This window comes from Sminthopsis crassicaudata, chromosome 6 (assembly GCF_048593235.1).
Source record: "Sminthopsis crassicaudata isolate SCR6 chromosome 6, ASM4859323v1, whole genome shotgun sequence".
NCBI lineage: Eukaryota > Metazoa > Chordata > Mammalia > Dasyuromorphia > Dasyuridae > Sminthopsis > Sminthopsis crassicaudata.
Window position 1 is genome coordinate 153,694,820 of NC_133622.1, and position 23,314 is coordinate 153,718,133.

At 35.6% G+C, this 23,314-nt stretch overlaps 1 protein-coding gene across 1 annotated transcript in view; it reads right to left on the bottom strand.

Moving 5' to 3' along the window:
- ARHGAP24 (Rho GTPase activating protein 24) overlaps positions 1–23,314 on the bottom strand; it is a 102,652-nt gene that overhangs the window by 58,794 nt on the left and 20,544 nt on the right. The window contains exon 3 of the mRNA XM_074272859.1: positions 20,067–20,154. Within this exon, the coding sequence (XP_074128960.1) occupies positions 20,067–20,154 (88 nt within the window). The remainder of the gene's footprint in view (positions 1–20,066; positions 20,155–23,314) is intronic.

Below are 23,314 nucleotides of genomic sequence, written 5' to 3' on the forward strand. Positions count from 1 at the left end.
ATAGAGAAAATTCCTGAGGATTCTATGAAGGGAGAAATAGTTTACTGGTAAACAGGTGGTGTGAGTGTACTTTGTACTTTGTACTATAATTTATGTTCACTCTTCCCATGGGTCTTATGTATATTTGTGAGACTGTAGCCTAGTTTCTTTTTTTTGTAGGAAGGGGATATTTTTGTAACTATCCATATTGTTATACCATCTTAGTGTAAGGCATTGTCCATCAGAAAAATTACCCTTAAAGCATCTAGTTAATCAGATCACATATACCTTAACTTCCATACTAGTTATAACTAACTCAAATTTCCCTTTGTCATCATGTTGTGGGGAAGAAAAAAAAAAACAAACTACATTCCCTTTGATAGATAAACCAAAGAACCAAATCCTTTATTTTGTAAAGTGTTTTGCAGATGTAACCTTCAGTTATTCCTAAACACCTGATTCCCTGAAGAATTTCCTTTCTAATTCGCCAATTGCAAACTTAAGTTGGCTGAAATAAGCTAATAAAGTATTGTTATGTTCTGATACTAGGAGAGTGACTTATCAGTAAAACTACTGAAATGCAAGAAAAAAAAAAGTTCTGCCATTTTCAAGATTAGTATTAATGATTGAAAGGAGAAGAAAAAGTATTTCTGAAATCATTCTGCTGATTGTTTCTTATAGAACAATAATATTCTATACTATTAACTTATTCAGCCATTCTCCAACTGATGGAATTTCCAGTTTCTTGAAGAAACACATTTTTCAAAGATATAATAACATGAGGTATTGAAAATTTAGAGATATAAGACATTACGGCCCCTCAACTCTTCTGTATACAACTATTTTAGGACAAGAGAATAAAAGTAAAGCAAAAAAAAAGGAAATTATAAAATTAATTGAAGAGGGATGATTTTTAAAAGATCTATTGACTTCACACACGAAATTTGTTACCATTATAAGAAAGATTGTGTCAAGACAGTTCAGCTTATTGAAGGATACATGTTCATAGAAAAATAAATACAGTATATACACACATATATAAATATATACAGATATATTATAGATGTATATATATGTATTTATAATAAATATAAAATGATAGGGAGAAAAACATTAAAAATGAGAGTAATCAGAAAGGCCTCTTGAAATAAGTAGCATCTGAGCTTTAAAGAACACTAAGGCTTCTAAGAACCAGAGAAAAGGAAGATAAGCATGCTAGAAATAGAAGACAAGTTGTGCAAAAGTAGCAGAAGTGAAGGATAGAATGTTGCATATATGAAAAACCTCTTTGGGCTTGACCAAAGAGTTTGAGGAAAGTAGTAACGTTAAAAGTATAGAAAGAACAATAAATGATCTATCTCTCAGATCCCTGGAGAAAGAAGGAATTTGTAGCTAAAGAAAAACTAGAGAACATTATGAAATAGGAAATGAATAATTTTGATTGTATTAGATAAAAAAGGTTTTGTACAAATAAAGCCAATGCAACCAATATTAGAAGGGAAGCAGAAAACTGGAGAAAAAATTTTACATTCAATGATTCTGATAAAAGCCTTATTTCTAAAATATATAAAGAATTAATTCAAATTTATAAGAATATCCCCAATTGATAGTCACAGACAATTTTCAGAAGAAAGAAAAAATAGTCATTTCTAGTCATATAAAAAGTGCTCTAAATCACTAATGATTAGAGAAATGTAAATTAACACAACTCTGAGGTACCACTACACATATCTCAGATTGTCAAAGATGAAAGGAAAAGATAATGATAAATGTCAGAAGGGATGTGGGAAAACTGGAACACTAGTGTATAATTGGTGAAGTACTTTTCTGTGGGCTGAACTGATCCAACTGTTCTGGAGAGCAATTTGGAACTATGCCCAAGGGTTATCAAATTGTAAATACCCTTTGATCCAGCAGATTATTTAAAAAGGAAAAGAACCCACATCTGAAAAAATGTTTGTAGCAGCCTTTTTGTAGGGACAAGGAACTGGAAGTTTCTAAAACATAAATAAGTTAAAATCTATGAATATAATAGAGTCTTTTTGTTTTATAAGAAATGATGAGCAGGTTGATTTCAGAAAAGCCTGGAACTAATGTTGAATGAAATGAGTAGAACCAAGAGAACATTGTACACAGCAACAAGAAGATTATGTGATCATCAACTGTGATAGATTTGGCTCTTTTCAACAATGAGGTTATTCAAGGCAATTCCAATAGACTTGTTATGGAAAGAGTCATCCACAACCAGAGAGAGAACTATGGAGACTGAAGATAGATCACAGCATAGTAATTTCATTTTTTTTTTTGGTTTTTGTTTTTTGTTTGCTTGTTATTCTTTTATTTTTCTCATGGTTTTTTCCTCCTTTTGATTTGATTTTTCTTGCACAGCATGTTGAATATGGAACTATGTTTAGAAGAACTGAAAATGTTTAATCTATATTGGATGACTTTCTGTTTGGGGGGGGAAGAAAAATTTGGAACACAAGGTTTTGCATCTCTAATGGTCTTTCATACATCTTAAACTAGGTGTCCAATAAATGTCTTAACGTGTCCAAAACTTTACTCATTATCTTTCCTTCTAAATCTTCCTGCACTCTTACCTTCCTTATTACTGAGAGGACAACATCATTCTTCCAATCCCTCACAAAAATTCAAGTCTCAATCCTCAAAGACTTGCATCTTTTTTTATATTTTTGCAACATCTCTCCAATACTCTCCTTTCACTCTTTTGAAAGCAGATCCTTATCACTTCATGCCTTGGTTATTGTGTAGGTCTGCTTATCTCAAGTTTTTCCCCACTCCAATCTATCTTCCATTTAGACACAAAAGTCATAGATTTAACCATGTCACCCTACCATTCTAAAACTCCAATGATTCCTTGTCACCTACACAAATTCTTCTATTTGCCATTCAAGCCTTTCCTGGCCTTTTCCTACCTTCCAAATCTTATACTTTACTCTCTGCCATATAACTTTTTCAATTCTGTGATCTTGACCATCTTGGTGTTGCACAAACAAGATACTCCCATCTCTTAGCCTCAGGCATTTTTTCTGGCTGTTCCCCCCAAGCCTGGAATGTTTTCCCTCTTCATGTCTGCTTTCTAACTGGTTTCCATTAAGCCGCAACTCAATTTCCATTTTTGACAGAAAGTCTTTCAGAACTCCTCTTAATTCTAGTGCCTTGCCTCTGTTAATTATTTCCTATTTTTGCTGCATACCATATTACTGGCGTGTTATCCCCTCAGCCCATTACATTGTGAACTCCTTAAAGAAAAGGACTGTCTCTTACCTTTTTTTTTTTGTATCCTCGTTGCTTAGCACAGTGTCCAGTTCATGGTAGGCATTTAATAAATATCTATTTATTGACTGTTAACATAATTTGTTGGTAGGAGAAAAACAGGTCTTTAAATTGAATGAAGCAAATATATCCATCTAGAGTAGCCTTAGACCTATTGTGGGGCTAACATGGGGAACTGGTTGATGTTTGTGACTCCTTCAGTCCTAAGAAGAAAGATAATGCCCTTCAGAGAAGCTGTAGAGGGCAGCATTGCTTCGTAATTTGTTGCCCAAACACCTGTGTAGTTAGTCCAAATGGAAGCTGTTCTGATGGGTTTACTTTTCTGTGGGCTGGCTTATAATGTTAATGGGTGTGTTGGGGGAAATGTGCCAATTTTAAGTTTTTAAAAATATCATCTGCATATTTTTTAAGCATTTAAAAACTATAATGTTTTCTAAAATTTCTAATTAGTTTTCTACATAATGTTAATGCCATTTGTACCGCATTTCCAGTCTTCTTGATTAAATTCAACCAATATTTATTAAGTGCTAAGTATGGTCTTCTTAAAATGCAAAATTAAATAAGAATAGTGATTTTTCAAAGACCCAGTAGATATTCAGCAATTGCTAGCACCATGGCAAGAAAACTATAAATGTTATATAATGGATCTTATTGTTACAATCATCAAGCACATATAAGGGAATCCAAATATGAAGGACACTGCTGTCTGAATTTTGCCAGTAATTATAAATTTCCTAGCTTAGGAACTAAGATCAATCATTTTTTAGACTTTTAATCTTGTTCATTACATCATAGCTAAATGAGATGAGGATAGCATAAATCCTCAAATGGGGGATAAGATAAGCATGTGATGTAATGAAAGTGTAAAGGTTTTAATTTTTAATAGATTAGTAAACTTTATTTTGTCAACAAAATTGGACCATTTCCACTTGGAAATTAAGAAATGTTATTGACTTTCAAATGTTTTTCTGTGAGAAAATAAAGGTCTCAGAAAACTGTAATTGTTTTAGTAGCCTTAAAACTTCTGTAGTTAAGCCACTGAAAAACAGGCCATATAAAGATAATTTTCCTAATGGATATACTTGATTTTTTATCATAAAGGTTATAGAAAACAAATGAATTTCTTTCAGGTCCATTTGAATATCCATAGATGACTCTCCTTACAAAATGCCTCCATATACAGGCTTAGATACATTTTAGTAATTATCTTCAGTGACTGTCTATAAAGTCTCAAATTGGGTTGTGGATTTTATATATAAAATTGTTTTAATTAGTTATCAAGAAACATTTAAATCATGATTTTTTAAAATGAAAGTATAAAAAGGAAATAAATTTTACTTATCTCCTTCACAAAACAACTTAAGCTATTGTGCCTAGAGGTACATATATTATATGTATGTACTCTGAGAAAGGAGAAGGGAAATACTTGGTCTCAAAATGAGCAGAAATGGAGCTCCCTATCATATTATATAATAGGAAACGGTCAGTATAAGGAAATTTGCAATATTCCAAAGTATAGAAAAATAGCTAAAAGATCATGATCACCAAACAGAAGCTTATTTTCCAAATGGGAACTGATTTTAAAATTAGATCAGATCTGGTCCCTGTACCTAAATAAAAAAGTACCAAAAGTTGATAATTCTGATTCGGTCATTTAGAAGCACACATTTAGAATTAGAAGGGCCTTTAGAGATTACTTAGTCTGACCCTCTCTTTTTATATATGAAGTGAACTCTTACCATTTGCCACTCCAGTTAGAGATGCTGACTCAGGGATCTATGTCTCTTAGTATGAGCTGATCAAACTAGACAATTTGTTAACAGTAGTCAAGGACAGTAAAATTTCTGAGGGAAAATTATTTTCAAGAAACAATTTCATGACATCTACAGCTAGACAACAAAATAAAAGAATAAGAAACCAATTGTTTAAATAAACTGAAATTAACTGAATGTTGCACATGTGTTTATCTGAACCTTTAATATTATCCAGTAAATGAATTGCACTGGAAATTTAGGGAGAGGTTTTTTTTAAGGGATATTCCCATAAAGTGAATATTGTTCTAAATATTTGATTCATCCTATTGTAATATTATTAATTTTGTTATTTATAGTGATGCTTGATACAAGTTATACAAATGCTTAAGAACTATACAAATCAACATGATTCTTGAGGAGATTCAAATCTGAATATATTATGGTATAAAATAGTATCAAAGGGAGGGGTTGTAAGGATAAGTGAGGGATAAATTGTTAGCACAGAAGTTTTAGGGAGATTAAATTGTAACATAGCACAGTTTTAGGGAGCAGTCTTCTAAAATTCCCCCAACAAGGATGACACGAGACCTAAATTGATTTTTCTGTAATTGTTATACCAATGTTATCAACATATTTAGGTCATGATAAATTTACCAACAAAGAAATAATGCGATGACAGTTCTGAAAATAATTGTATTGAAACAAGGTCTGAGAAATATTATATATAAGATATTTTTACAAACATATTGAAGTTACTGTTCTATTATCTCTATTAAAAAAAGAGTAAATTTCTCCTTTAGTCTCTGGCAGGCTAACTACACACACATACACTCTTGAATGGCTAGGGAAGAAAGGCCAGAGAGCAAAAGCAGGCCATGGGGAGTCAACCTGGAGCCTTTCTTCTGGACTAAAGGTGAGTATTCCTTCTTTTGAGGAAAAACAAGCAGCAGAGTAAGCCAACTGGAATGTGATCTCTAATTCACCTTTTATCTTTCCAAAGCATTAAGGTCATCAAACAGTAAGCAGCTACCACTGTAGGTCTTCTTTACTATTGCTGTTTGCCGGCAGGTTGGAGAAATAAGCAGGTAGGCAAAAAAAAAAAAAAAGCTTTTAAAGCTCCTCCATTAGAGGAGTGTGATGGGAATTTTTTATTTTCTTTTATTTTGGGGTCTCAGGGCCATTCCTCCTGCAATTTTTGGTTTACTTAAAGGCTGTTTTAATATTAATTTCACCGGACTAAAATCTGTTCCATGGAATGTAAAAATTTACTTAAGACCTTAAACTTTCCATAGAGAAGAAGCCAGAGGAAGAATCTCAGCTGTCAGTCTTTTATTCAATAAGGCTATTGATGAATCCGTCTATTTGTAGATTAATCTATAACCTGACTTAATTTACCTTTAGAATTTGTTTCTTTAGGGGATGGATGAGATTATCACTCTGTTCAGCTTTTATGACACTAAAGGAAGTATGGAGTTATGGGATCATGTATAAGATTATGATATGTAAATTAATTATTTCTCTGTCTTTCTGATATAAATTTGCCTGTAATAGGAATTGTGAGAGTCCTCATTAGGTTTCCTCTAGAGCCTAAAACCGTGTTTGAGCATAATAATAAAATCTGGATTTTTTATCTCAATAATTTCTGTGCTGTGGTAAATATCTCTTTGGCAGTAGTTACCCACCACAATAACTCAGAAAGGACATATTTCTCCCATAACAAATTTGGTGGTCATAAAGGGATAGGCAGTGAGGTTGGAAACACTTGTGAGCTTCTACTTCAAGTTTTCTGGTTTACCGCGGAGAGGATATTTACTTTGGCAAAATTTTGAAGGGGAAAACTCAGGCAGGCCATAAAGACTGCTGTTGTCCCTCCTCCCCCCCCCCCACAAAAAAAAGTCATAAAAAGGGAAGTTTGTCTTCAATGTGTGTCCTGTGTCCTTGTCATTAATTTAGGTTAAAATTGTATTTTCTTTTAGTCCTCCTAAACTCCCTTTCCCACTTCTAGTCAATATAGTAAATTTATAAGTAGCTGGTATTAAGGGGCAATAGTAGGAAGTAACATTACAAGGGAGAACCTAGGAGTTATATACAAACCATCCCAGAGATCAGAGGAATATTCCAAACTGTATCCTATATTAGCCAAAAATCACATCCTAATAGTACGAGCTGAATCAGGGGAAGTTATTTAGGCTTTGCTGTTAGAGATTTTTGGTTCTGTGATATGCAAATCTCCAGACATCTGCAGCAATCCCAGAATAACACTAAAAGTGGATGATAACAGAGATGATATGAATATTAATTTAAAGTTTTACTTACAACATTAAAGTGATTTGGATTTGAATGCTCTAAACCCAAGGTGGTATACACACAAATTCATCTGTTTTCCCCCCACCCCAAAGTCTATAAAAGTTGGACCTCAAACTTCTAGCCCCTTCATCTGGGTCTATGCTGCCAAGTGCTCCTAATGGTAATCCATGGTTACAAGGGATTTTTCTCAGTGCCTCTATTCCTGCCTGCCTTTCTTCACCAACCCATCCTGGCCCCACCATCTGCCTCTGTATTCTCTTTCATTACTTGCCTCTGTACTTTCTGAGCCCATTTGTCCCTATACCCAATGCCCTATTAAAGTGTGCTTGAGGTCTCACTTCCAGATGCCAGTATAGTCTTTCCCCAGGAGAATCCCAAGAATCAGGAATGCTTGCCTTATTTCATAATTTCAAAAATTAATTAGCAATTGAGCATTGTTCTCTATATATGTGTTTTATTCTTGCATTTGAGTAATCAGTCTATTGAAATTTTGGGAATGTTTAGTTTCATAGTTGCCCAGACATTCTGATAAACAAGCTGCTGTGATTTAGGTATCATTGTGATAAGTAGCTCTTTGGCAGCAATTGCCCACTACATGAACTTAGAGAAAAGGTATTTCTCTCATGACTATAGTGTTCTTCTCTAGATTATAATGTTCTCTGGGAGCAGGTTTCTTGGGGAGCTTCTGGAGGCAGCCTTAGTTTCAGTTCAGTGTAATCACCCCCAATGCAGCCAGGAGTTAAAGTCCAAATCCTTTATTGTGTCCTTCAAAGTCTTGTCTCTTTTCCTGGGGCCCGGTTAGCTTTAGTAGAGGTCTATTGCTCTCCTTGGTTCCAAGAGCTCCCTCCAAATGTCTCCAAATCCAAAGGTTTGTCCTTTGGCCTCTAGCCAGCACAAAGGTGGAAAATGGAATGAATCTTGACTCCTCCTCCCAAAGAGTGGGCTTGTGGGCTTCTGTGGGCTTGTGAATCTCCTGGGAGTTCAAGAGTAGGCTTATCCTTTAGTGGGCTTGTGAACTCCTCCTTATATATGCTCTCTAAGGGAGGGAAGTCTAATAAGTATTAAGTACATAATCACTTAGCACTTTGTTTCAAGTTCTGGCCCATAACATCTCCCGTTTTCTTTTGATTTAGAACATAGGGTGGTCATGACCTCCCTGACTTCTCAGGAAGGGAGATGAAAACACCAAAGGAAATGGAAAATCAAATCAGATTAGCGAGTTTCTGAAGGGGCTCATTCTTAAAACAGGTATACATAAATCCATCAATATGGGAGGTATTACACATAATTACATAAGCACATAGCAACATAACATAGGCTAGTAATAATATAACAAATAACATGAATCAACATAAGGAATCTATTGTCCATTAGTTCATGTGTCAGGAATCCAATAATTCCTGCAAGTTTTGAAGTCCTGCAATAGTCTCATCAACAATTTTTCATCTCAAGGAATCCAATGACTCCTGCTGGTTTTAAAGTCTGAAAGATTCACCTTCCTGAGTTCAAATCTGGCCTTGTGCACTTATAAAGCTGTTTATCTGGGGAAAGTCACTTAAACCTGTTGTTTCCTTTTTCAATCTGTAAAAATGATCTGGAGAAGCCAATGGCAAACTATTCCAGTATCTTTGTCAAGAAAACCACAAATGGGGTCATGAAATGTCAGACTCGGGACTGAACCACCCCCAAAATCCAGAAAGGAAATTAGTACCTAGTCTTTTTTTTTCCCCCTGAAGCAATGGGACTTGCCCAGGATCACACAGCTAGGAAATGTTAAGTGTCTGAGGTCAAATTTGAACTCACTTCCTCCTGACTTAAGGGCTGGTGCTCTATCCACTGCACCACCTAGTCTTAATTACAAGTCTTAATAGTAATATTGGCAGAGAATTCACACTTGGAAAAATGTCTGAGTCTGGGTAGAAAGTGAGAGTTTAATCTTCAGTGGGAGACATAGGGAGATGGCAGAGGGGATTTCCCTCTGGGGGATCACGGTCCTTTTGGAGGTATTTTGTGATTATACTTCCAAGTTAGCCAAAATTGTTTCACTGTAGGAATAGTAAGCAAAGAGAGATTATTAGCCTAAGTGAATCAAAATCCCCAAGTAATATTTGAAGATAAGCCCCTTGAGGAAGGTGTCAGAAGTTCAGAGTGTCTTATTACTCCTTTCAGTAGGGAAACTGGCTTTATGAAAAATAAAAGCCTTATTTCTACTGAGTCTAGATACAAGAATTTCTCTGACTGTTGTTAGGACCAATAAATAATAGCTGCAAATTATCACATACCTCTTTTTGGAAAAATTACTGCCACTTCCTGTCCTGCACTTTTGAGTGGCTCTGGGATCTTCTATCCCCCAGGGAAGTCCATATTACCCTGATCATATCTTGGGCACTGTAATGGACATCAAGGAAGGGCAAAGACAGAGGGAGAATCATTCTCTTTTTAAAAGTCTTCCTGCTATCATTTCAGAGAGGCCCAGAGAGACACAGAAACTGATGCTAAGTGAAATGAGTAGAACCAAGAGAACATTGTACACAGCAACAAGAAGACTATACAATAATCAATTCTGATGGACTTGGCTCTCCTCAACAGTGAGATGATTCAGGCTGGTTCCAATGATCTTGTGATGAAGAGCCATCTACACCCAGAGAGAGGCCTATGGGAACTGAGTGTGAATTGCAACATAGCATTTTCACTCTTTTTGTTGTTTGCTTGAATTTTATTTTCTTTCTCATTTTTTTTCTTTTTTGATCCGATTTTTCTTATACAGCCAAGATAATTGTATAAATATATATGCCTATATTGGATTTACTTTTTTTTTTTTTTTTTACCATGTTTAACACATATTTGGATTACTTGCCATCTAGGGGAGAGGTTGAGGGGAAAAAGGGAAAATTGGAACACAAGGTTTTGCAAGGGTCAATAGTGAAAAATTATCCTTGCATGTGTTTTGAAAATAAAAAACTTCAATTAACAAAAAACAACAACAACCACCAGCTTCCTTGAGTGAAGTACAGGAAATAGAATCCCTTTACTAAAGTTGAGGTTGTACTTAAGGCAGTGGTTTTGATGTTTATCTTTGAAGTAAAAGACTAAACATACAAAAAAAGTTGTCCTGCTCAATGGTCAGTAATAAAACCACAGGAGTCTTCCTTTGGTGGAGAGTCATACATGACTATAATATATGAAATTACCCAAGATCCGAGCTAGCACACATAGAATTAAATTTTAAAAGCTGGGAACTGGAAGGGTAACATTTTGCAATCCCTGTCCAATTCCTCTATTCTTTGTGCTTTTTTTTTTTTTTTAAACTTTTTTCCTTTTGTCCCACAAATTACCAACAGTGCCATCAGAATCCTCAGTCAAAGACTGTTAATACTATGCAGCTGCTTCCTTTAATTCCTGCACTAGGACTTTTAAGTGTTTGACTCTAACTAATGAAGATTAAAAACCACTGAAAGATATTCAAGAGCTTTAAGGGGGTTTGGAAGCAAAGAGAGAGAAGTCCTACATTTTTCCTTGTGACTTGAGTACCGTCATAGCACCATCTTTAAACTAGCCTCTGTTTTAGCATAAATAGGATCATCTTTCTTGTTTTTTTGTTTTTGTTTTTAATTCCTTCTATCCCAATTCTTTAGCAAGTCTATCTTGCAGAGAAATGCTCTGTCATGTTCCTTAGGTTAGCAAAGATTTAATAAGTTTCTTGTAATGTTCTGTTGTCTCCAGAGACTGCCAATCGCTCTCTGGGAGGAGATCTGCTGTCTCAACTGCCGCCAACTCTGACCTAGAATAGAGACTTCTTCTCTTGCTCAATGTTGCTTCTTTTATCCTCCCAGAGAATGGGCGTGGAACTCAGGGGCTTCTGGGAAAAAGTACCTCAACCAATGAACTCCTCCCCAGAAGTTCAAAGGGGTAAAACTGCCCTTAAAGGCCGGAACTAGAGAATTGTTAAGTACTGACTTAGCACTTAGTAAGAACCTACTATCTCATTAACACTTAGTAAGAACCTAACATCTTCTATTTTCCCTCTTAGACCTAACTGCTGTTTTAATCAATAAATATCTCAATTCATGCTCAAGATCACTCACCCTCTCATTTTTTAAACTAAAAAAATTTCTTGGATTAATAAGCATATATTTTCTTTCCATGTCATTCACACCCAACCCCCTGCAAAGAAAACAAAGAGCAAAATTTCTGAAACAAATATCCATAGTTGAGCAAAACAACCTCATTGGAAATATTAGATAGATACACATGTGTACATATATAAATACACATAGAATGTTAATCATACATATAAATTATACAATAAATATGTACATACATATGTCCCATTTTGCAGCTATTCCTCGCTGTCAGGAGGCAGCATATAAGTTTTTTAGTTGTTTTTTTCTGAGGCTGGGGTTAAGTGACTTGCCCAGGGTCACACAGCTAGGAAGTGTTAAGTGTCTGAGACCAAATTTGAACTCGGGTCCTCCTGAATTCAAGGCTGGTGCTCTGTCCACTGCGCCACCTAGCTGCTCCAGGAGAGAGCATAGATGTCATAATTGATCACTTTGTTAATCAAAATCTTTTGCAATTGTTATGTACTTGTTAATGTGTAAATTGTTCTGCTTTTGGTTATTTTACTCTTCATCAGCTCATACAAATCTTTCCAAATTGCCATATGTGTGGGAAAATGGTGAAGAACTTACAGCACATATTGATCAGAGACTGTTAACTAAAGTAGACCAATCCTATTAGGCCTCAGTTTCCGGCTTCTCCAGAGTCATGTGATTTTAGATAAGGCCTGGACTATATTCCATTGTCCAACATGGCCGAAGAAGCTGTATTATCACCTTGTCTGCTACATTCCACTGACCAACTAGGGGTACAGTAGACTTATGTGACCAATCACAACATATAGAAGGCAGGATTTTGTAGATTCTTTGTTTGAAATGTATAAAAGCTGTAAGCATTTTCAAGGCTCTGGCCCTATCCTGCTGTGAGATTTGACCCACAGACCAGGATGGGGTCCGCTTCTCGAAGTTCTAATAAATAATTCTGCTTTCTATGAGTGATCTCTGAGTAGTCAATTTGGGTAGGCCTTCTTGTCCCAAACACCATAAAACAATTCCCCCTTTTAAGTATTTTTTTCCTCCAATTAATAGAAATTTATTTTCTCTTCCTTCCTTCTCTTTCTACCCTATTTGGGAAAAAAGAAAAGAAAAGAAAAATTCCTTTTAAGAAATATGCAGTTAGGGTCACTTCCAGTTGATCAATGATGGACAGAGGTAGCTACACCCAGAGAAGGAACACTGAGAAGTGAATGTAAATTGTTAGTACTAATGTCCGTCTGCCCAGGTTACATGTACCTTCGGAATCTAATGCTTATTGTGCAACAAGAAAATGGTATTTACACACATGTATTGTATCTAGGTTATATTGTAACACATGTAAAATGTATGGGATAGCCTGTCATCGGGGGGAGGGAGTAAAGGGAGGGGGGGGATAATTTGGAAAAATGAATACAAGGGATAATATTATAAAAATATATATATATAAAAAAAGAAATATGCAGTTAGGGGCAGTGAGGTGGCACAGTGGATAGAGCACCAGCTCTGAAGTCAAGAGGACCTGAGTTCAAATTTAACATCAGACATTTAACACTTCCTGGCTGTGTGACCCTGGGCAAGTCACTTAACCTCAATTACCTCAGTCAAAAAAAAAATTACAGTTAAGCCAAACAAATTTCCTCATTGACTATGTTAAAAAAAATATGGCTCATTCAGCACCCTGAAATACATTACCTCTCTATCAGGAGGTGGATAACACACTTCATCTTAAATCTCCTGGAATCATGGACAGTCATTGTATTGATTATAGATTAATACATAGATAAATATCATTGATAAATATTAATTCAAAAATTTCACACAATGCTATCAAATAGACTACAGCAATTCATCCAATAAATCATTCATTATAATCAAGTTGCATTTATACCAGGAATTCAGGAATGGTAAGACATTCAGCAGAATATGGCATATAGGTGGCACAGTGAATAGAATATTGAGTGTGGAGTCAAGATGACTCATTTTCCTGGATTCAAAACTGACCTCATAAACTTAACAGGTGAAAAAGTCATTTAACACTTTTCCCTCAGTTTTCTCATTTATAAAATGAGCTGGAGAAGGAAATGGCAAACTATTCCATTATCTTTGCAAAAAAAAATAAAAGGAAAAATCAAATGGGGTGAGAAGAGTTGGGCATGACTTTAAAATGATTGAACAACAATTACATTTTAAAAATTCAAAACCATAAGATTATCTCAATAAATGTAGAAAAAACTTTTGACAAAGTACAAGACTTTTTAGTGCTTAAAAAGACTTTTTTAGTATCATAAAAGTAGCCATCTAAAATCAAAAGGAAATACATATAATGAGGATAAATTAGAAAATTTGCAAATAAATAGAAGAGTAAAATAAGGTTGCCCACTCTTCCTGTTATTTTTTGATACATTTCCAGAAATGTTGGAAATAGCATTTACAAGGAAAATGATGCTTTAATGCCTTTATAAAAAGAATAAAGAAAGACAAAGAGAAGATGGAATTATCATAATTTGCTAATGACAAGATGGTATTCTTGGAAAATCCTAAGAAACCATGAAGACACTAATCAAGACAACAATTTCAATAAAGTTGTAGGCTACAAAATAAATGCACAAAATCAACACTATTTATACAATAATAATAATATAATTTTAGAGGTAATAATAGAAAAGTAAGTTATTAATGGGTTAATGATTAAAATATATAAAACATTTGCTTAGATTCTATTATAAAGTAATGCTTAAAATAATATTAGTGCTTATTATGTCTGTGTCAACAAAATTCACAATAGTACCAAATTAAGTGACCATTTTAATGCAATACCAATTCAATTATCAAAACAATATTTCATAGAAACTGATACAATAACAAAAAGATTTGTTCTGTTTAATCTCAAAGAGCAAACCAGTAGCAAGCTGTGTAAATTGCAAAAATATGAATTTAGGTTTGAATTCAGGAAAAAGCTTCCTAGCAATGAATTCAGATTATACAGAATTTTTTTTAAAAAGTAGAGGAAGTAGAGTTTTCTCTATGAGTTTAACCATGAGAAAGTGGAGAGATATGACATGACAGCTAGCACCCAAGACATTATGATAACAGTTGAAAACTACAAATTTGGGGGGCACAAATGATATTCTGAGAAGAAAACTAAAAATTATCACCTCTAATTATGGTTAAGCAATAGCCTGAAAAGTACAGTTAGAGATTGTATTTTTCTTATTGTTTTCCACAAAAGACAGAAGAGGATAGTGACAAATTAATTGGGGAAAGTGAAGAGTTGATTGATATTGATATTGAGATTTTTAATTAAGGTTTACCATATATTGTTGATAAGATACTAGAGAGGGGTAGCATATGCCTATGTATTTATTTGCAATGTGTATTGCAATTCTAATAAAAAGAATTTTACACAAAAATAATATTGAAAAGCAAGAATAGCTATGAATACTCCTCAAATTTATACTATTAAGGTAGACACAATGAAGAAAAAAGAAGTAGTAACTGAAACAATTTGATATTCACAGGAGACAAAAAATCTAAACATCCATAGGCTCAAGTGTCTAAATATAAATGCCCAAAGTTTAGACAACACAGAAGAGAAACCAGAGGTCCTTGTGCAAGAGGCCAAATTTGACCTGAAAGTTAGGACTGTGATGGGGTAGAATGTAACCCATGATAAGAATTCTTTCTGGTGGGTCCATTTTATTTAAAAGACAAAGGAAACTACAACAATGTAAATGAAATGAATAATTACACATCAAAAAATCCAAAGTAAAAGTAACAAAATTATAAAGATCCAAGGAGGACCCAAATGAACACACCCTTCATGGAGATGGAAAGTCCATAAATGTTACACATTTTCATACTTTCATAGTTTTTCAATGTATTGATCAATTGTGCTGAATTTTTTCCTCTAAATTTAATAATTACTATTTGTTATAGGAGATGGCTGTCTGGAAGGGAGAGGAATAACTGAGATAATAATGAAGATGTAAGAAATCAAAAATGTCAATTAGAAGTTCATTTATAAAAGAAATAGGATAAGTGAAAAACATGAGAGTACGGGCGCATATTAAGAAGGTACATTCTTGGGAAGAAATCCTATGAGAACCATATGTTTAAGAAAAGTTACCGACTAGAGAGATTTCAACCAAATGGTCAAAAAATAAAAACAATGCTCCCAGATTAAGAATTTGTAGGCAAAATTTTAACCTTGAATTAATTTTTTTCCCCTGAGGCAGTTGGGGTTAAGTGACTTGCCCAGGGTCACACAGCTAGGAAGTGTTAAGTACTCAGGTCCTCCTGACTTCAGGGCTGCTGCTCTATCTACTGCATCACTTATCTGCCCAAACCTTGAATTAAATTGAATCACAAAGTTTAGAACAGGGATTTTGATAAACTGGTAGATGTGTGTGTATGTATATAAATATGTGTATAAATTTGAGTCAGAATACACACTCCAGAATTGAAGGAAAAATTGAAGTTACTAATTAAAATGTAGTATAGTTGCACTTGTCCTTTTTCTGAAGGCCTTAATTTGGTGTTTATTTTAAATTATTACTCTGTTGATACATTGCAATGAATTGAGTCACTAGTTAATAATTAATATATCCTTAATGGCTTGACATTTCACTCTCTAAACATACACACACACACACATTTTGTATGAGTTAACTATATGTAGTCACGATTAAGGTAATGATATATAAAATGCCAAGAGGACTATGATAATCCCCGTTTTTGTCTGCCAGATCAGTAGGTAGATTTGATTGTTTTATTGTCATCTTTGTTGTTGTTTTTTAAGTTTTTTTTTTTTTTTTTTTTGCTTACTCTGGGTTTCTAATGCGTACGAGCCATTTAGAGAATGTGAGTAGGAGTTCTGTATAGTAAGAAAACATACTTCTCTGCACAGAATTAGGTTTGTAGATTAATGGGGGGGGAACCACTCATCATAATCAGAGTTTTTTTTTGTTGTTATTGTTTTGCTATTTTGTTCTTTTTAAAAATAAGTGGAATTTTTTCAACCTCCTTGACATTTAGATGCTTTTAAAAACCTAAAATATTCTCCCCTCATAAAATCTCTCTTTTTAAAAAAAATTACTCCTTAGAAATATAGTTTTAGAATTGTTTCATTTTTTTTTTTTAATGATAGTCTAGTTGTCACAACTAATTAGGATTTTGGTATTAACTGAATTGAAAGATAGTTTCACCATTTACTTTGCAAACTCTAGGAAACCTAGAGGCAAAATAAATAGCAAACATTTATATAGAGTTTGATCACATACTCGGAATTACTGTCATAACAATCATATAGGTGGTAAAGTATGATTATCCCTAATTTGCAATGCAGAAAAGCACAGACATGATAAGTGAACTGTAAAATGCTAATTTTTATTATAGCTGTTATTGTTTTTTAAGTTGTCTTTTTTTTTAAAGCTTTTTATTTTCAAAACATATGCAGAGATAGTTTTCAACATGCACCCTTGCAAAACCTTGTGTTCCAGATTTTTTCTCCTCCCTTTTCCCTACCCCCTCTCCTAGACAGCAAGTAATCCAAAATATGTTAAACTTGTGCAATTCTTCTATACATATAAAATGCTTATGTTGAATTAAGCTATCTTTCAGATTCTTTCTGGTTCAAACTTATAGGACATATTGTTTTCTTTTTTAAATTTATGAACAAAATAAGTCTTTCTATAGCAAAGTATAATAAAAAGATGATTATGCATGAAACTTCAAATCTATTATCAAGCGCAATAAAATTATATTTCTTTTGTCTTTCCTCCCTGCCCCCCAGAGAGGGCTACCTTTAAACCCAAATAGATGTGTGTGTGTATGTGTATGTTTGGGGTAGGGGAAATATATTATTTTCAAATGCACTAGAAGCTAGTAGATGCTTATTTCCTTCTGTAACATTTCTTGAGAATATATCGTGTAGTCTCACTGTTCTATTAATTATAACAATTAGTAATTATTAATAATTAGTAATATCAAAGAATTATGCTAGTATTCGTAAAATGAGAACCATATATATTTAAGAAAAGTTTTCTACCAGGGACAGAGGGTAATATAGTCTTTCCTAATGTTCTTTAGCAGTGTGATTATAAATATATTTATGGTCTGTCTGTGTTTACCTGCTTGTATTTCACAAATACTCGAGAAAACTTCTGCTAAGCAAGCTAGAAAAATGCTCAGAAATTTTCTAAACAAATGTCAGTTGTGGCTACTGCTGCTTGGAATAGTTTCTTTGCACCATTCTTGTTTTGTAGGAGGCCTTAATTTTTAATCTCTATTGAATGATCAAAAAGTTTGGGATAGAGCATGTACATGGGGTAAGGAAGGGTTAACCGACCAATACATTAGAGAATGATTGTTGTTCTTGTTGGTCCACTGTTCTCAAAGAGGACTAGGACATCAGGGATGAGATGCCATGACATGAAAGTGAATTGGATTTAAGTAAGGCTGTTCGAGGTCACCTGCCTCACTTTCCCCTCCAGAGCCATCAGGGTCCAGTGGCCAGATACAGATCAGGATGACTGGAGATGGCCCTGGATGCAGTGAGAGACTGTGGCCTTTTTAAGCTATGGTCAAACAGATCTCACTCAGTTTGAGTGAAGTAATGCCCAATCAGTAGAGAATGGAAAGAAAGAAGAACTGTTATAGAAAAAGAAACATATCAGGAGTTAGAAAACCACTAGGCAGTAAAATAAGAGAGAGAAATTATTACAGAGTCTGAGAGCTAGGAAGCATCTGAGTGGTCATCTAGTTCAACCCATACATAGAAGGAATTCCCATTATTGTATACTCAACAAGTGGTCAGCAAGCATCTGTTTGAAGGTCTCTCAGGAAGGTTAGCTGCCATCACCCAAGATAGGCCATCCTAAGATCATATTAGACTTTGGGTTACTCCATCACACTGCTAGTTTACATTGAGATTGTGGTCCTCTAAAATTCCCAGGTCCTTTTTAAACAACTGTAATATCATCAGACCAGAAGTTCTGACAATCTGTGGCGTCATCTGAGTCAACTGTGTGATGTGGTACCCACAAGGAATAATGCAGGTTGGGGATGAATTATGAAAGGCCTATTTTCTAGAAATAAGGAAGTGATGGTCCCATTCTCCCCTGTTGGTGTAAATATTGTATTCATTTCTGAGTGCCACCATTTAGAAAGGACATTGATCTAGAAAAAGGCAATCAGGATTCTGCAAGGCCTTGAGTCAAGAAAATGGAAATGTTGAACCTAGGAAAGAGAAGATTCAAGGGGTACATGGTGGCTGTGTACACATATTTTAAAATTATTCAAATATTTGAAGAATATGGCAAAAGTATTAGACTTGTTTGGAATAGAACCAGGTGCAATGGTTGGAAATTACAAGGAGGAAAATTAAATTTGATCAAAGAAAAAAACCTCCTAAAAATTAGAAGCATCCAGAAGTAGACCTGTTTGCCTCAGGAGGTGAAAGAATCTATCTGAAAGTCTTCAGGTGAAAGATAGATACTCCTCTTTGGTAAAATGGAGATTCTTTTTCAGGTATATAGGTTGGCCTAGACACCTGTAAGGATACCTGAAAACTCCAAAGTGGTATGTTTATGCAATATTGCTCTTCTGTGAACTTAGCACCACTCCACATGGCTTAATGAAGACCACTATAGACTTGTGATTAAAACATCTGAGAAAGTCACATCTGAGCTTTGCTATGTATTTTTTTCTATGGTCTTAGGCAGATGATTCAACTTCTGTGAACCTCAGTCTTACAAGTTATTTCAAGAAAATGGGAGTTCTTAATGGAAGCTATTAATATCCATAGGTGATAATTCATTTTTTATTAAAACAAATTAGACCAACTGAAGATTCATAAATAGAAGCACAGAATAATCTACAAAGGAGGCATTTAATTTTAAAAATACAACTTAGATAATGTTAATTTGTGTTTTTCTAAGTCAAAATACCAATAGATAGATGTTTCTATCTGAGTCTGATGCCATTGATACAAAACATCTAGAACCAGGCCTCCAACATTCATACTTTCACCTTTTTCTTTATATTTCTGGCATGGCTCATTTGAAATGAATGAAGACAGAATATGGACAGTGATGACTCTCAAGACTTAATTAAGCACAGAATCTGAGGATTTGGAAAGATGTCAAACTAAAGAAGTTCAAACATAGGAAATGAGTGCTTTTAGAGTAAAGTTGAAACATACAACAGGAGCGGTCCATAGTGAATTTGCTCTAGGAAAGTCTCCTTTGGGACATGATACACAGGGGCAATGTCAGGAGTATGACAGGAGTATGCCAAACTTGCTCCCCAGAGCCTGTGTCAACTACCTTGTCAAAATTCACTTCTTACCAGCATTGCCAAAATAAAAGTTAGTTTTCAATCTTCTTTAAAGACTGAAACTAAACACAATTACCTGCCTGCAAGATAGGCATCAACACAGCTTACAAAACAGAAATCAGAATTTTTGTATTCATCTTGTTCATCTCTCTTTAAAAAGTAAGTATCTCAAAACACAAACCATACTCTTCTTATTTTTTCCTTTTAAAATGAAACCATTAATCATCCAAAGTCTCTATTCTAGCTGAACATTTATGCTATTTACCAACATAACAGGATAATTTAATGAAAAGTATCCTACCTGGAAGTACTTCAAAAAGGAACTGTCCTGGGCTCTCTTCACTGTAGGGATGTTCTATAACTTTGTTCCCAACCAGTGAAATAGTACCCTGAGGAAATAAATGACAAAAACATGAATCATGATAAATGGATATTCCAGTGTCATCTTCGTCTCCACAGTATATTTCAGCAGCCATTCTAATTTTCCCACTGTGCCCAATCAATGAAAGTCAGTTATTAGAGTTAGATAGATGAATAGATAGGTATAAAGAAAAGAGACATAAACTTTAATATAATCTTACAAAAATTGATCACTTAACATGACAGGAATCTTCTCTAATTCTCCTTCAGGGCTGTAATAACAGCATGCTGCTTACATAAATTCCCAAGGACTTATTATGAGACAGGAGTCTTTCTTTACCTCTATCTCTTTCTTGTCTCTTTTTCCTCCCTCTCTTAGGATAAGGTCATTCTGACATATTGCAGATGTAATCTATAACCAGCCTCAATCTCATCCCAGCAATAGAGGCTCACACAGACGAGATTCAGTTTGGAAGGTGACCCCCAAAGTCTTATTTCTCTTTTTGGATCACTGATTCAGCTAAAATGACTCCAGGAAAATCTTCTAAAATAAATGTTCATGGTATAGCTCACACTTTCCCAAATTTGGACAACCAGCTCTTGAACTTCCCATATAGGAAATGGGAAAGTATTGTATTTCACAGAAAAGTGCATAAAATAGAAAGGACTTATAGCAGTTTATAAACAGATACAGAAAAAAAAACCCAACAAAGTACAGCTGAAGGAAACAAAAGTTAAAGTTGTTATTGAAACCATTCTTTGGCATTCTGGGGAGTCCTTTCTAACAAAGTTCTAAAAGCTAGGAGATTCTCATTTTTCTGCCTTTTGATTTCATTTTTTCATGTGCAGCATGATAAATATGGAAATATGTTTAGAAGTATTGCACATGTTTAACCTGTATTGGATTAATTTCTGTCTAGGGGAGGAAGAAGGAGGGGAGGGAGGGAAAAAAAAAACTTTTGAACACAAGGATTTGCAAGGATGAAGGTTAACAACTATCTTTGTATATATTTTGAAAAATAAAAAGCTACTATAATAAATAAATTAAGAAAACTGGACTCTATCACTCTGAAGCTTAGACTCAGAACAAAAAAGGACTTAGAGCTTCTGAATAGGTACATTCTCATGGGACCTGATGTATAATTCATACTAACTAAAAGGAAGGAGTAGCGAAGTCCAGCTCCATTTTCCTGCCCCTAGCCCCTACTCCAATCCCTGTCCAGGGATTGCAGTTTCAAAGCTCGAGCATTTCTCAAAGACAAGAAATAAGACAAATTCAGAGACAGTTGAGTAGTTCTTCAGCTACCAAAGCCACTTTCGTGATCCACTCACTCTCTCTCTAGGACTTTGAGGAGAACGATCCATTGCCATAGTCACCTTAGTAACACCTCTTTCTTCTTCCAAAAGCACACTATTTAGGAATTCCCCTTGAGAAGGGTGATCTCTAAACTCTAAGAGGGGCTGAGCTTGTTTACACATGCTTATTTTTGTCATGTGCTTCTGTAGGTATTCTCTCAATGCCCCCAATTGATTATGGATTAAGAAAATCTACTGATAAGAACTCCAGTCTGTCACCGGTGATCAGAAGATGTGGATTGGCATCTGGAACTCTCCAGGGGAGCAGACTGTGAATGGGTACAAATTTCTCACATTTTTTCTCCTGTGAACACAACATCCTTTGGGGATGGTCCTTAAGGTTTTGCAGAAGATCATTTATCAGTTGAATGACTTTAAGGATATTGCTGGCTGATCTTGATCTCAAGGATGAAAGAAGTTTTAGATAAGCAGCACAGAAGGGAAATAAAGACCAAGAGAGAAAGATCAAAAATAATGCAACAGCCCCTTGAGGGAATTAATTAAATAAGGTTCCACAAAGACAAGAAATGCCAGGCTTCTTCCTTGCTCCCCTTGGAAAGACCAAGTGCAGATTTTAAACACTCTGGTCCGTGTGCTAGGTGATGCTCACAGTGGATACATCTAAATGTAAAGAGAAGAGCTTTGGCAATACCGTGGTTACAGTGCAGAAGCTGGATGGCTCCTGAACAATCACCAATTCTCTAAACCGCTTGGTACCTCCCCACCCCCTTCCTCTTTTGGAAGCCTCAAGGAGAAGAGAGGGGAAGAGAGGGCTCTGGGGTATTGTTCCCTTTTTCTGTTGGGACTCAGTGGGCACTTTAGCTTCTCCTTTGTTCCAAGAAAGTAAACTACTCTCAACAATACCACCTAAGGCAGCTGGTGGCCCAGGTGGACAGAACACTGGGCCAGGATTCAGAAAGATGTGAGTTCAAATCTGCTCTCAGACTCTTACTGACTGTGTGAGTCTGGACAAGTCCCTATTTGCCTTAGTTTCTCATCTGTAAGATGGGGACACACTGGAGAAAGACATCACCAATCACTCCACTATGCTTTGCCCCCTTCTCCCAAACTCCATGGACAAAGTCCCTGTGTTCATGTAGAACATGACAGAACGACTGAATAACATCCATCCAGCAGTCCTGCCTCTCTCCCTGACCATACTAATGCTCACTCTGCTGGGATCAATGCTCTGCCCACACAGCTGCCATTGGCGCCTGCCTCACTGCCCACTCGGCTGGTGTCAGTTGCCAGCTTCCTGTGCCAGGGCCTGTGTGCTGCCGTCTCTGGTGCTATCCCTGTGCCCACAGGGCAGGACAAGTGCTACTCCTTGGCCATGAGCTCTGCTGTACTCCACCGGGCCCAAGGCCGCCATCTATGTGGGCTCTGAACACTGTTACAGGGCTAAGCGCAGTCTGCTGCCTGCCTCTCTGGGACGGGACTCTGCCCCTTTTTGTCTGGCCAAGTTCCCTCTTTGCCAGGGAGGGGCATGCGCAGGCCTGGGCTGCCACAGCTCAGACCTTCTCCTACCTGAGCTACCTAAAAAGGACCAACAGTTATAGACTATTTCAAAACAAAAGTACAAAAGACAGGGAAAGTGGGCCCTAGCCCGAGCCTATGTGTAGGCTGATGGATCTACAAAGCAGTATCAGCCTCCCCTTCCCTCCCCCTTCTCTTCACCTCTCCTCCCTTCCCCCCTTCCCCCCCCCAGCCTATGAAATTACAAATTCAGAGACAGCTGAGCGATGTTATGGATAGATCACTGGGCTTGGAGTTAGGAAGAACTGAGTTCAAATCCAGACTCTCACACTTAATAGCAAGTCACACTTAACAGGA